The following is a 15,176-nucleotide window of genomic DNA, read 5'->3' as shown; positions in this document are numbered from 1 at the left end:
ACAAACCATGTGGTCGGGGGGGAGGGAAGAAGCCACCAGACAGAATGTGAAAACTCTCTGGACTTCCGGACTTCCGTGTTTAGCTTACAAATGCATTAGTAGGTGACTGATTGTTCATTTATTCACAATAATGGGGAGGAAACAAAAAGATACAAAATATAAATGAAAACTTTTTCTTTCATTTTGATTGGCCTTTGCAGTATGTTTTCGTGCTGAGATCAAAGTACAGCTGAGTTTGAGTGCACATCTTTTCATTTCAGTTATTTCTTGAGGCCCTTTCTATGCACACAGTGAGCTGGGGTTCAGGTAAAAATCACGTCCTGCCGTCAGCTAACACAAGAGAAATTCCCGGTCAGTGATTCTTCTTGCAGAATATTTAGTGGTATAATCATTTTGGGTCTGGGATTATAAGTACTTTGCATTCCTTAGGTGTACACCCACTGAAGTGCAAAAGTAAATGCATCTAGGATCAAGCATCATCTGTAGATAATACAGAAGGCTTTTAACCACAATTTTTTGGTGCTGTCTCCAAAGCAATGATCAGAGCTGACTTTGCAACTAAGCCTATCTGTGAAAGTTACATTTAACTCCCCTGTCTCAATGTTCTTCTCTTTTGAGTATAGTTTACTCTTAAGTTTTACTTTCCATTAAGTGTAATACCGATCCTAATGTGTTACAGTTGTTGCTGGGGCTGGTATATTTGGATCTAAAGTTCAAATACAATTGAATCATAATTGGAGAGCAAGCACTGCTCCCAGAGTGCCTGGGATTTTAAATTCACAAACACCTGCATGATTAAAAGCATCTGGCATTTTCTCCCAGAATCATAAATCCACTCTTTTTTTTTTAATCTCTGCAGGTTTTTGGTTTTTGTCTTTCTGTCTATATGAGCTCTAAGCATGAAGTGATATGCTTAGGTATATATTATAGTGTATATTATGGTTTCCCACCAGTAGGTAGCGTACTTTGAGCATACCTGTTTTTGACGATACTGGTTCTCCCTCATCTTCTGAATCATCGGCATCCTTACACTGGTCTAGCTGATGTGTAAGTTGTTGGAGATTCAGCCAAATCTCCAACACCACAAGCTCAAGTGACTAAAGCATTGTCATGCAATCTAGTGCAAAAACAGTCAAGCCAATTAAGTTTCCAATCATCTGGTTTCTAGTTTCACAAGATTTTCCTATCAAGTGAATTGGTGCATTTCAAAGTAAATAGGCTTCCTTTGTAATTTTTACCTGATTCACATTTGTTGTTTCAAGGATTCACTTCATAAGAAAAAAAATGTAGTACAGAAAAGAGTCATCTCTAATATTAAGCAATGAATTCATTCTGTAAATACATTTCAAGAACAAATTACAGGCAGTACTGGACAGTGGAGAGAAATGTAGTGGACAAAGAATCCACCAGCCTTACCATATGGAGCCTATGATCTGGTGGAATTCACAGAAAGATAAAAAGGTGTTTCACACATAGAGCAGAAATCAATGGGTATGGGTGCCCTTGGCCCCAAAGGACGACTATGAAGGGTGTGTGTGTGTGTGTGTGTGTGTGTGTGTGTGTGTACCTATTTATATATTTTTAAATTTTTATGTCTGGTGTTTTTTCAGGGTTCAGAATTTATAATGTTGAAATAACAAGATCAAAACTCTTGACCCATCATCTAAAACTCCCTTTTCACAAAATCCACATTCTAAGGCATATTTCAAAGCTTCATAACATGCTATTATAACAGTACTCACCTTTGCATACATTGTAATGTGACTATTTTAATTTTGCTGCTGCCTACACTAATAACCTTTTTAAATTCTTCCTATCCAAGCATAATGTCAATTTTATAAAAAGTTGATTTTATAGAAACATCCTGCCGTACACATGATCTGCCCTATGTGCCATGGGATTAGTTTTCAGTTCACAGGTGCATGAAAAATTAAAATACGGCTGAATGATGTACCTACCACCTTCAACCTATGTAATTTTAAGTAATTGCTTATTTCCAATTATGACATTTTATGTGGGAGACTTATTCAATAAAGCAGCTAATTACAATAATTACACTACACCTTTCCAGCAGAAATGACATTCATCAAGCCCTGTTCATTGGACCATGGTTTTGTGCTTTATGGTCATATGTTTTTATAAATGCATTTCCATTTATTGTCAGCCTGTTAATATTTGCAAAATGAAAAAAGGAAAAACATGACCCTCAAACTTTTTCTCAGTTACAAACAGAAATACGTTGTTAACAACTCCGTAAATCAGAAAAAGTGAGCTGAATACTTAGAATAGCTATGGTTTTCTGTCTAATACTAAATACTAATGGCTTCATTTTGAAGGAGGTTACCAGAGAATACAAGTGTTCAGACTAAGCACAGCAGCATTCCAAAGGAAGCTACTATTCCCTTATAGTCTAGGGTTACTCCCTGGTGGTTGAATAAACGAATTAATTTTCTACTTAATTGAAAGTTGTGAAGGATCCCAGATTTCAGCAATCAGTAAATGTAAAATATAAATACTCTTATCATACTGGTATTAATAGGTGAGAAAAGTTATTGATCTCCTTTAGTGCTTCAGGGTCATTATTCTGAAAATCAGGTATGCATATACATGCGGAACAAAGGAAAAACATGCTAGTTTAGATCTTGCATAAGATTTGGGATAAGAGCAAGTTATGTGTATAAACCAAAACTTTCATGTCGAAAAAACAGCATTGTATTACAGTATAGTTTGGAAAATCCTTTTTTTATACTGTTAAGCCTTGTGACATTTTAGATACACATGGTTTAATGATGAGATTTGAACATTGAGCTATATAATCTAGACTTAATTATAATATTTTAATTTATAATTTGAGTGACCTAAACAACATGATTTCTATGATTGTCAGATTTCTCACCTGTGAAAAAGAGATAATAACATATACCTATGAGTATTAATTTGAAAATTAAATTACAAATATGTGTAAGATACATTAGCACATGATCAAAGAGCCAAGAAAATTAGTAAGGATTTAGAATATTTGAAATACACAGTTGACTAGCTTCACGTAGTGGGCATTTATACAATTCTTCATTTAGCGACTTGAGAACACACATTCTTTTTTTTTTTAATTTTCTATTTATTTTTTTGGAGAGAGAGAGAGAGCATGAGTGGGGGATGGCAGAAGAGAGGGAGACACAGAATCAAAAGCAGGCTCCAGGCTCTGAGCTGTCCACACAGAGTCCGACATGGGGCTCGAAGTCACCAGCTCAGATCATGACCTAAGCAGAAGTTGGACACTTAACTGACTGAGCCACCCAGGCCCTCCAAGAGCACATATTTTGATTGAGGCACACCTAAATGATTTACAAAACATGACCACTTACATACCACAAAGGAATTCTAAACATGAACCAAATCACTATGCTAGAGAAGACATTATTTGGGGGAAGTATAGTAAGATTAGAAACTAAATAACAACCAGAAAACACCAACACTTTTCAAAATTTAAAAATCACTTTTAAATAATTTAGACAGCATAGAAGAAACCACATGGAAATAAAAAGTTTCTAGAACTGAAAACTAATAAACACTATGTAGATTGAACCTATGAGAAGCAACCAAAGGCATTTTTAGAGGGAAAGTTATACCCTTGAGTGCATATTTAGCAAAAGAATAGAGGCTGGCACTAATCATCCAAATATTTAACTCAAGAATTTATAAAAATACCAACCAAGAAAATATTAAGACAGTGGAAGGGGAAAATAAGTATATTTTAATCAAATAGGGGAAAAAGAAGCAATAAGTAATATTAGTAAAACTAACATTTTGTTCTTTGAAAAGACCAATAAAAATGATAAATTTGCATTAAAATTCAACAAAAAATATGTAAGGAGTCTTCCAGCATAATGATAGAAGCATTGGCATAGTTTTCTTAATCTCCTTGAATTAAGTAAATAGAATACCTAGATAACATGAAAGTAAATAGAATACCTAGATAACAACCAAACTCCATAGACAATATTTACAACAAAATTAGGTAATCCACAAACCACAAGTAAAAGCAGCTGCAGACAAAACAATAGCCACATGGTTTGCAAGGTGACTTGGTCTGTTTGGAATGCTACAACACATACCACAGACTGGGTGACTTCAACAACAAGCGTTTGTCCCTCAGAGCTCTGGAGGCTGGAAAGCCTAAGATCGAGGTGTCAGCAGATTTGTGTCTGGTTCTTCTTCCTGGTTCACAGATGACTGCCTTCTGGCTGCGTGTTCATATGACAGAAAGAGGGAGGGCTCTGGTGTCTTCCTCTTCTTATGAGGGCACAAATGCCATCACGGGGCGCTATCCTCATGACCTCCTCTAAACATAGGTACTTCTCAGAGACCCCTTCTCCTAATATCTTCACACTGGGGGGCTAGAGCTTCAACACATGAATCTGGGGTATAAGACATAGTATTGGTGCTGTTGGGGAGGAAGCCAAGTTAGTTACAGGGCATGTAATGTCTTTGAGACTGGACCACACCTGCCTAGCTCCACACAAAGAAAAACATCTAGGAGTGGAAACAAACTTGACAGGCCAGTGACAAGAGTGATGAGGGGAAAAGTAGATCCAGATAAAATTGGTGGTGTCTGCTCCCTATAACAAAGCCAGGAAATCTCAGAAAGAAGGCTGCCATATGGTTCAGTATGTTAAAACCACAGAAGAAGACACTCTGAAGCTAGAAGGAAATACTAAGGTGTTCAGGAAAACTGTGTGTAAGCATGAGCAATGGAAATTTATCACAGCCAAATTCCTTACAAGAATTGTAAGAGACAAAGAATAAGGAGCAGAATACTGTCCCAATAGAGTAAAACTTACCCTAAAGACCTACCTACCAATGGCTCAAACTGTAGCATTATATGGGAAAATGAGTTAAAAGACAGATGTGGATGGAACTGGAGGGTATTATGCTAAGCGAGATAAGTCAATCAGAGAAAGACAGATATCATATGACTTCACTCATATGTGGAATTTAAGATACAGAACAGATGAACAAAAGGGAAGGGAAGCAAAAATAATATAAAAGCAGGGAGGGGGACAAAACATAAAAGACTGTTCAATACAGAGAGCTAACTTAGGGTTGTTGGAAGGGCTGTCGGGGGGATGGGCTAAATGGGTAAGGAACATCAGGGAGGACACTTGTTGGGATGAGCACTGGGCATTATACATAGGGCATGAATCACTGGAATATACTCCTGAAATCATTATTGCACTATATGCTAACTAACTTGGGTGTAAATTATAAATAAATAAATAAATAAATAAATAAATAAATAAATAAAATTTAAAAAGACATACAGATTACATAAGACTAGAATAGCAACAAAAGTAAGAAATTCATACATAAGGTGCTAGAATTCAGGAAAGAAGTACAGTTGACTCTTCAACAATATGAATTTGAGCTGTGCACGTCCACTTACGTGCAGATTTTTTGATAAATGCAGCACAGTACTATCTGTAAATGTATTTTCTTTATGCTTTTAATAACATTTTCTTTTGTCTAGCTTGCTGTATTGTAATAATACAGTATATAATACATATGGCATACAAAATAATGTGTTAGTTGACTGTGTTATTGGTAAGGTGTCCAGCCAACAGTAGGCTGTTAGCAGTTAAGTTTGGGGCGGGGGGAGTCAAAGGCTATGTGTGTGTTTTCAACTGAATGGAGTGTCAAGTGCCCCTAACCCCTGCATTGGTCAAGGGTCAACTATATTAGTGAAAGCAATGAAGACTAAACTAGGCAGAACATAAAGTGATTACATACATCAGATGATGCCTTTAGAAAACTAGAAAGTAAAAAAGAGGAAATTTGAAGACATCAAAAAGAAATGAAGAAAGAAATGAAAATTACTTGAAAGAAACTGACAAATCAAAGAATTTCAGTGAAGGTCCCAGATCTGTATTATAAAGATCCTGAAAGAAGAAAACAAAAGCCATAGCACAGAATAGCATTAAACTTTTCTGAAATGTAAAAAGATTTGAAGCTATATATTGGAACTGAAAACATCAATAACAAATGACCAAAAATAAGACATATTGCAGACAAATTACAGGACTTAAAAAATTATATATACATATGTATTTAATATATTATTTTATTATATTATAATTAATTATTATATTATATATTTTTATGTATTATATATTTATATATATTATATTTTTATAACATTATATTATAATTAGTATTATAATACTAATTACAATTAGTATTATAATTATAATATAATAATATAATGTAATAACTTAAAATTATATATACATATGTATGTTTAACATATATCTTTAATATATCACTCTTAACTATAGAGAACTAAGGGGTACTGGAGAGGAGGTGGTTAGGGGATGGGCATTAAGGAGGGTGTAATAAGCACTGGGTGTTATATGTAAGTGATGGATTATTAAATTCTACTTCTGAAACCAATATTCCACTACATGTTAACTAACTGGAACTTAAATAAAAACTTAAAACCAATAATAATAATAATAAAATAAAACAAAAATAGGTATCAGCTCAAAATGAATAAGTGACTTATAAAGGGAAGAACATTTGATTACCATCAGACTTTTTGGCAGGAATGTTTTATGTCAGAAGAAATTAGAATCACATATATAGGATACCCAGGAAAAGAATATGTCATCCAGCTTTCTTATGTCTAGGAAAACCACCTCTCAAGTTTAAAGGAGAAAAGAAAACAACTACTATTAAGATGTAAGAATGTAAGTAATGTTGTTCCTATGAGTCTTTCCTGAGGAAATTACTAAAAAACCTGCTTCAAACAACCAAAATGAATTCCAATAATGACTCTAAGACATTAACATAAGAACAGGTGGCAAACATTCTTTTTTTTTTAATTTTTTTTTTAATGCTTATTTATTTTTGAGACAGAGAGAGGCAGAGCATGAACGGGGGAGGGTCAGAGAGAGCGGGAGACACAGGATCGGAAGCAGGCTCCAGGCTCTGAGCCATCAGCCCAGAGCCCGACGCGGGGCTCGAACTCACGAACCGCGAGATCGTGACCTGGCTGAAGTCGGCCGCTTAACCGACTGCGCCACCCAGGCGCCCCAGAGTCCTGAATTTAAATAGAAAATATCAGAATAAAATCAGGCCAAGCCCTCGAAACAGTGACCCACTCAGTAGCGAAGAGTATCACTAAATTGTGTTCTTGAAACCCATTTCTCAATAAATAAACCAAGGCTTTTTGGAGAAAAATGGTAATTTGGAATAGGAAGCATATACAAGATGAGCTAGGGATATCTGGCCATACTAATAACAAGGAAGCTTAGACAAAGACTACTAAAGTCAGGCCAAAAGAACCCATGAGCCATTTTGAAAAATCTCCCAATGCTCTTTGACTTCACATGAGGATAATGATTGTAATGGATTGAAACCAAATATATTTAAGTCCTTAAGTCAATAATGACATTTTTATTTTTTTATTTAAAAAAAATATTTTAATGTTTATTTATTATTGAAAGTCAGAGAGAGTCAGAGCGTGAGCAGGGGAGGGGCAGAGGGAAAGGGAGACACAGAATCTGAGGCAGGGTCCAGGCTCTGAGCTGTCAGCACAGAGCCCGATGTGGGGCTCGAACTCAAAAACTGCGAGATCATGACCTGAGCCGAAGTTGGACACTTAACCGATGGAGCCACCCAGGTGCCCCAATAATGACATTTTGAAACTACTAATTGGTCACCTTCAGAGGATGATAGAAAACCAATTAATTACATAAAAAATGAATAAGTAAAGAATCAACATTTACTTTGCCTTTTCTATATGAACTGTACTAATGAGTAACCAAATAGTGCATGAGAGGAAGTAACTCATTATAAAGGTGTTCCAACTAATAAATGAGAAAGAAGTGTCAATTTTAGAAACTGAATGAATCAATGATCTAAGCAATAGACATCAATACTACTAACATCACAAAAAGAGGAACAATCATTGTGCACCTTCTGATGAAAAGCTACACCACCACCTGTGGTCTTGCCAAAACCATCACGTATGAGCCAGATGAGACTCTGGGTTCAACTACCAATTTGCAAGAGGTATAGAAGACAGAGGAGCATGTGAACTATGGCATGAATGTGCACTTGGGAAAATCCACATTCCTGGAAGCTCCAGGTGACATGCCCCCGGTCCTTCAAATATGGTTGGGGGAGGGGGGCGGCAGGCAGGAGGTGTACCTGTAGATTAAAAGATGTTAAAGAAATTGCCAGAAAATCAGCGAGATCCATCCATTGCTGTGTCCTTCAGCTCCGAATTATTCAACCACAAATAACTGCAAATTTGAACTTCCTGAATTTCACGTTAAAGTGCATAGTTCTGGAAATGCCTTTTAAATTAAAATTTTTAAGACAAAAAAAATCTCTGTGCTGCTTGAACATTTAATTTTTGTTAAGTTTATTTATTTTGAGAGAAAGAAAGAGCACATGCACAAGAGGGGCAGAAAAAGAGAGGGAGAAAAAGAGAATCCCAAGCAGGCTCCACACCATCAGTGCAGTGCAGAGCCCAATGTGGGGCTCGAACTCACAAACCCTAAGATCGTGACCTGAGCCGAAATCAAGAGTTGGATGCTCAACTGACTGAGCCACCCAGGGGTCTCTTGTTTGAATGTTTAAATGTATTTTTGGTAATTCAGTCACAGAATGTTTGTCTTCTGGAGTTGGATGTATTAGATTTACAAACAAAAGAAAATCACCAAAAAGGGCTTTTTCAACTAATCTTTTATTTTCTTCAGTGCAGACTCCATGTAATGTCATCCATACCCTTCCCTTTAAGTCCTACATGTCTGATGTGTTTACATCCAGAAGAAACATTTACTGGCACCTGCCTTACCTGTAATTTAAACTTCAGGTCTAAAATTACTTATCCTGAAATTGATTGATTTCTGTATTCCTTGTTTTGATCATTTCAGGTGACTGTCAGTATCTTCTGGAGCCAGAAGAGGGCACTGCAGAGCAGCATAGCTCTGAGTACTTGGGACTAGCAGACAGTGTCCTTTGCAGAAAAAAAAAAAAAAATGTGCAAAGCTCTACTACAGAAATAACAAAAAGGGGAGGGGTACTAGATAATCACTATAGGTTTTCTTTATTTACTAGAAAAAAAGAACCATTAAAATATATAACTAAATACATATTTGGGCTATCACATATGTTTAGATATAGATAGATGACAGATAGATGTAGATGTCAATGTTTCTTCTTTTAAAACATCCTGAAGCTAGAGGTAGCTGGTTGGCTGGCTGGCTGGCTCAGTGGGTGCAGCATGGGACTCTTGATCTCGGGGTCATGAGTTTGAGCCCTATGTTGGGCATAGGGCTTACTTAAAAAATCAGCCAATCGATCAATCAGTAGATCCTGAGGCTGAATCTGAAGTTCTATTAGAGTATTTATTCTATTTAGAGTATTTATTCTTTTGCTACCTCTGCTGTTATAAAATCAGTTCTCAGGAAGTTCCTCGTACAGATTAATAGTGTATTTCACTTTAACTAGTTCAGGTTTAGGACAAAGGAGATCCAGCAGCCCTTTAGCGATCTTAGATGGCACAGAAATGATTTTGGAATCAATATAATAAATATTATCCCCAGTTTCTGCAAAGGTTTTTTTCTAACATGAAGAACTCTGTGTTAAGTGTCAGCTGCTCAATTACAGGGCAGTAGGTAGGTGACTGAATTCAGACCATCACCTTCACTAAGGGAAAGATGACTAAGGCATGTCAGTGTCCTTCAGAGATGAAATAAGGGCAGTGGGGTCCAGACCTCTCCCCAAACCTGCAGTCTCGGGGCCTCCGTAGCCGGGCCTTTCCCATGACAATGTGTGTGCTTAGGAACCAAAGGGCAAAAGCACCACCATGATGAGACCCTTCTGTCTCTGCAAATGACTTTAAATAACATTCCTTGGGAGATAGGCTGTCAGCTCTAGGAGGTTAAATCCATGCCCAAAGTCACCTCACAAGGGGAGGGGAGGAGATTTAAGAAAGTTTTAGGATCCATCATGGTAAACAGCCTTCCGTGCACTACCCTAAAAATGTAACTTCTGAAAAAAATGGCATCCACCCTTATTTCCTTGTGTGTACATTAACTTATTCTTCCATGAGTTCTGATGAGTAAAAAAAAACCAATTCAGTTTTTCATTATTGAAAATATATGAGTGCTCCATCTTTCTTCATATGAGGGAAATTGCCAATGTGTTCAATGATCTTTCCCTTTATTGCAGATCTGCTGTGAAATACAAAAATTATATTGCTGGATATGGTGTTATCTAGGTTGTCAGGTGTGGCTGAAAAGACCAGTTTGTGCCTGTCACTTCCTCTCCAGCTGTGGCCATATGGACATGTCGGTCGACAGTACAGTATTTGTTTATAGGCTTGTTTGTTGTAGAATGGAGCTCTGTGACTTTGTACCTGAAGTCACTATGTTGTTTAAAAGAAATTAGACAGTCTGTTTTTACTGGATACAGAGTTGTTCTGTCTCCTGCTCATTTTTTTCCTCCCTCAAATCTGTTGGAAACACAGTATGCCTTACAGTGTTTCTTCCACCGAGCTCAGCACGTAAGCATATCATCTGCGCTGGATCTCTTTGCCCCACGCGTGCATTTCCAACTGCAGTCCTTTGCTCACAGCCTCCTTTGCTATGGAAATCTGAACCATCCTTCAAGGCCTAGTGCAGTGTCCACTTCTTCAGTGACATCTTTGCTATTTCAGATACAGCTATTTGTGCCCACCCGAAGTCATGCAGCCTTCTCATCTTTTCTGCTGGACACAGCAGCCAGCACCTTACTGTCTACTTTTTACTGGTAACCTCATGCATCATAGCCTTGCCTTTGTAACTAAGCTTTTCAATTCAGGTAAACAATTCTGATTTGTGAGTAAGCTGTATCTCTAATAGTCACTAATATCATACTAAGTGCTTAGAAAATCTAACCTGATCTACTGATCAAGATGAGTATGTCGTGGGGCACCTGGGTGGCTCAGTCAGTTGGTTGTCCGACTTCAGCTCAGATCATGATCTCACAGTTGGTGGGTTTGAGCCCCGTGTCGGGTTCTGCGCTGACAGCTCAGAGCCTGGAGCCTGCTTTGGATTCTGTGTCTCCCTCTCTCTCTGCCCCTCCCCCACTCACACTCTGTCTCTTGAAAATAAATAAATATTTAAAAAGATGAAAAAAAAACAAAAAAGATGAGCAGGATGTTGTCCAAGTGTTATCTCTGGTCTGACTATTGGAGTTACCCTTCCTAGTTATTTGTTATTATGAATCTGCCTAGGTTGGCATGCTTCCCTGTTCTTTCTCTGCCCTCTGATTGCCCACTTGAGTTTCCTGCGCACCTGTCACCCCTCTGACTTCTGCAACTACCAGGCAGGACAGAGCTGAGTTTGAGGAATCTTCTGGTTTATAGGCAACCTCCAGGGTTTTGTTTATCTTAGTGCTTTTCCCTGGAATAATTTCATCATTGCCAGCTAGGAAGCAACCTTGAAAGCTCATCTCATTTGTCTCCATGTCAGTGGGCAAAGCAACTCCTGAACTCATCATTCAGATTAGTACCAAGTCACAGGCTAAGACCCTGAAACAGGGGATGCCTGGGTGGCTCAGTCAGTTAACCATCTGACTTTGGTTCAGGTCCTGATCTCACAGTTCATGGGTTCGAGCCCCATGTCAGGCTCTGTGCTGACAGCTTGGAGCCTGAAACCTGCTTCGGATTCTGTGTCTCCCTCTCTCTCTGCACCTCCCCTGTTTACACTCTGTGCGTGTGTGTGTGTGTGTGTGTGTGTGTGTCAAAATAAATAAACATTAAAAAAAATAAAAGAACCTGAAACAGGTGTAAAGTGGATTAGAGAACAGTTTGCTGGACGATAGCAAGAAGCAGTCCAATATTTGTCTCAATGATACATTCTCTGGATACTGAAAAGCCTATTCAGATGTAAGACATTATTACTAACAAGCACAGCCAATGTATCACCACCATAGTTGTGACGTGTGGCCCCACAAGCTTGTTTGCATTTCTGCCCAAATAAAAGTAAAAATAGAAGGTAAAATTAAAGAATAGAATCACTCATATAAAGATGCGTCAGTAAAAAAAAAATTATGTTTGATGTTTTAATACTGTTCTCTATATAATGTATGTAATGATTTGTCATTATATTGTCCCTTCACATTCCAAAACTAATAACCCACACTTACAATTTTTCAGCTTCGCAAGTCTGTCTTCAGCATCAGGGCAAGGAATCTTCTAGAAAAAGAGACTGCCGTCACTAAAATCTTAAGGTAACACCATTAAACACTGATACATATTTAACCCTAGTGGGATTATATCCAGCAAAAAAACTCTTTTCTCTTTAATGGACTAATTTTCTGAGTATCAATATGCACCTTCTGCTAGAAAGTAGGTCTGGGTAACTATGTAGTTACAAATAATGTCAAATACATCATTTATATCTTTCCTGGAAAAATAATATTTTATTAGCTCAGTCATGCATTTTTCTTTTCATGCCCATACACATAAATCATTAAGTATAAACATTTACAAAAAGATGACTATAACTTACTTTTATTCTTCCATGTTTTATTTCTTGTGTGATATATAAGGGACAAATCACAATCTAAGGGGGAAATGGTAAGCTTTTTAGAAGTAATTATGATTTATTAACCTATTAAGAGTAAATGTATTTAAAACCTATAAGAATCAAAAGCATATCCATTTTAAAATGCTTATGAAAATGTGTAATTTCAACAGTGGTTTCTTAAACCTGCCTTGATGAAGTATCGGAAAGGAAAATCAGGCTAGCTACTTAAGAGTATTTTACAAGACTGTGTCATAACGTGAAAGAGCATGATCTTTATAACAATGCACGAGCATTCGGAATGCTATTTATGGTGCACGTATTACACAGACGCATGTAACAATACAACTAAATACTGGAGGCTAGAAGAAGAATGGCTGACAAGGTGAATGGATGAATTTATACTGGGAAGACCCTTCCCAACTTATGCTGAGAAGAAGGAGTTAGACTGTCTTCTAGTCTACCTTGGTTCTAGGAATGGTCATTAAAGAGTTTTTGCCAGAGTGTATATCACAACTTGGATGACTGTAATGAGGAAATAAGGCTAATATATATGGTTTGAGACACTATTTTGAGTTTATAACAGTACTTGAAATTTGTGTGCCAAAAACAATCCTAGTAACTAGTCAAGACAGTATTCTGGTATTCAGTCTTTTATCTGCTGACAGTTCGTGCGCAGATATGAGTATGTGCTGCAGTGCCTTTTATGAGAGGAGAACAATCATTTCTGGGCTTATTATGCATTATCACCACAAAATATGATGAGATGATCATAAAAGGTCTAGTTGAAATAGAGAAAGGAAAGCTTTCGCAGCAAATCTCTAACAACCTGCGTCCCAATTTCAGTTTGAGTCCAATTGGCTCAATCCTGGCATTGCCATCAGATAACGTCATGGGGGGCCGGCCTTGAATGCTGCATGGTACTCCAGGGTCTTTATCAAGCTGTAACTACTATACTAGATGAATTCCTGGCAGGATCAATCCCTAGCGTCTTGAAGATGCTCCTCTGTTCACACAAGACAGACCATGCCGTGCACTGACGGGGAAGAGAATTCAGCCTCCAATCCAAAGGACCCATGAGGGGATTGTAATACTCTGAGCCTGTATTCAGAGTCTACTTACCAAATTAGGAACCAAAACGACATTACTCACCTACCCAGAGTAACTACCTTCCTGAATGTACCCTGGGGCTCCCAGAGACTTCAGAGCACAGACAGGCATCCACTTCCAGAGCCTCACCTCTCTGTGAATTTTCTTAAATTTGGTCTTCCAGTTTTTCTTTTCCACTACCTTTTCCTTATTCACCTGCTCCCAGTTTACAAAACACACACACACACACACACACACACGCACACACACACACACAAAAACACAGTGAGACTGTAATTCATGCACAAGGAAGGTGAAGCTATGGTGCATATTGATCTGGGTTGCCAAACACAGTGACTGTTCCCACGCAAGTTTCTCCAGAAAGGGGATCCCATTGGGCAACAGCTTATTGTCTATCTAGGTGACAAGTTTTTGGAAAACCTCCTTCCAAGAATTCATCTACCTTAGGGTTGGGCCTTAGAAATAACACAGACGTTACAAGAATTAAGGTCAATACATCAAACTGATAGTTTCATTGGGTGCACTTACCTTTTTTCACTCATAATATAGTAGCAATGATAATAATAATAATAATAATAATAATATGTTATAGGAGTTGAAAAATAAAGTCAGACTTTTTCTGACAGATTTGGCTCATCTGCTTGATAATGAAAGCTAACATCATGGTGCCCAATATCATAAAAGTGAATTTATTGGATGGATAGAACTCTCTGGTGTTTTCTCAAAGTCATATTAAAGCACAGATGTAATTGTGCTAGACGTCACATCCTTTACCGCTAAATAACATTGCAGGGAGGGATTTAGCTGTTGATTTTTAAATGTGCAGAAGTGGTTTTAAAAAGAGAATATTTGTGGAGTTACCTGAGCCAAATGTTTAAGACTATTAGGGAATAGGGATGCCTTCAGTCTTGCCTAATAATTGTGTAATTTGAGGAACACCCAGATCCAGTAGCATTTTACTACAGCCCAGCATACTACAAACTGAGAGGCAACTGTAGGCTCCCAGAGCTGCTACCTAGTCAATCTCAGGAATAAGAGGCTACAATTAGAAAAAAATGAAGACTTTTTTAAGAATACAAATTTGATCTTTAGAAAAGCCATTTAGCTCTTTTTCTGTGAAAATGTTTTCCTTGTTGGTGCTACATTAGTCTCTGCAAGAATTAAGGGCGAGATGTCAAACTGACAGTTTCTTTGGGTGTATTTACCTTTTTTCATTAATTGTATAGTAGTAGTAATGATGATGACGATGATAATAATAATATGTCATACCTGCATTATAATGTAAGAAGGTCAAGAACTGATTGGGTCAATACCTATGGGTCCACGGGCATTTTTCTATGCTATTTTTCAATGAACAACAACAACAAATGGAAAGAAAAACAAAGAAGAAGGGACAAGAGAAATTAAAAAGAAAGAAAAGGAAAACATTTGCAGTCACTTCAGGGTAAGCAATTAAATAGGCCTACCCTATATTATGGGAGCAGATGA

The 15,176-nt window shown here is 37.4% G+C and overlaps 1 protein-coding gene across 5 annotated transcripts in view; it reads left to right on the top strand.

The window, feature by feature from the left end:
• NALCN (sodium leak channel, non-selective) overlaps positions 1 to 15,176 on the top strand; it is a 317,213-nt gene that overhangs the window by 236,674 nt on the left and 65,363 nt on the right. For all 5 annotated transcript variants that reach the window (XM_043582614.1, XM_043582617.1, XM_043582618.1 and 2 more), the window contains one exon: positions 12,209 to 12,282. In XM_043582614.1, the coding sequence (XP_043438549.1) occupies positions 12,209 to 12,282 (74 nt within the window). The remainder of the gene's footprint in view (positions 1 to 12,208; positions 12,283 to 15,176) is intronic.

This window comes from Prionailurus bengalensis, chromosome A1, assembly GCF_016509475.1.
Source record: "Prionailurus bengalensis isolate Pbe53 chromosome A1, Fcat_Pben_1.1_paternal_pri, whole genome shotgun sequence".
Lineage (NCBI taxonomy): Eukaryota > Metazoa > Chordata > Mammalia > Carnivora > Felidae > Prionailurus > Prionailurus bengalensis.
This window is presented reverse-complemented; position numbering and strand designations above follow the sequence as displayed.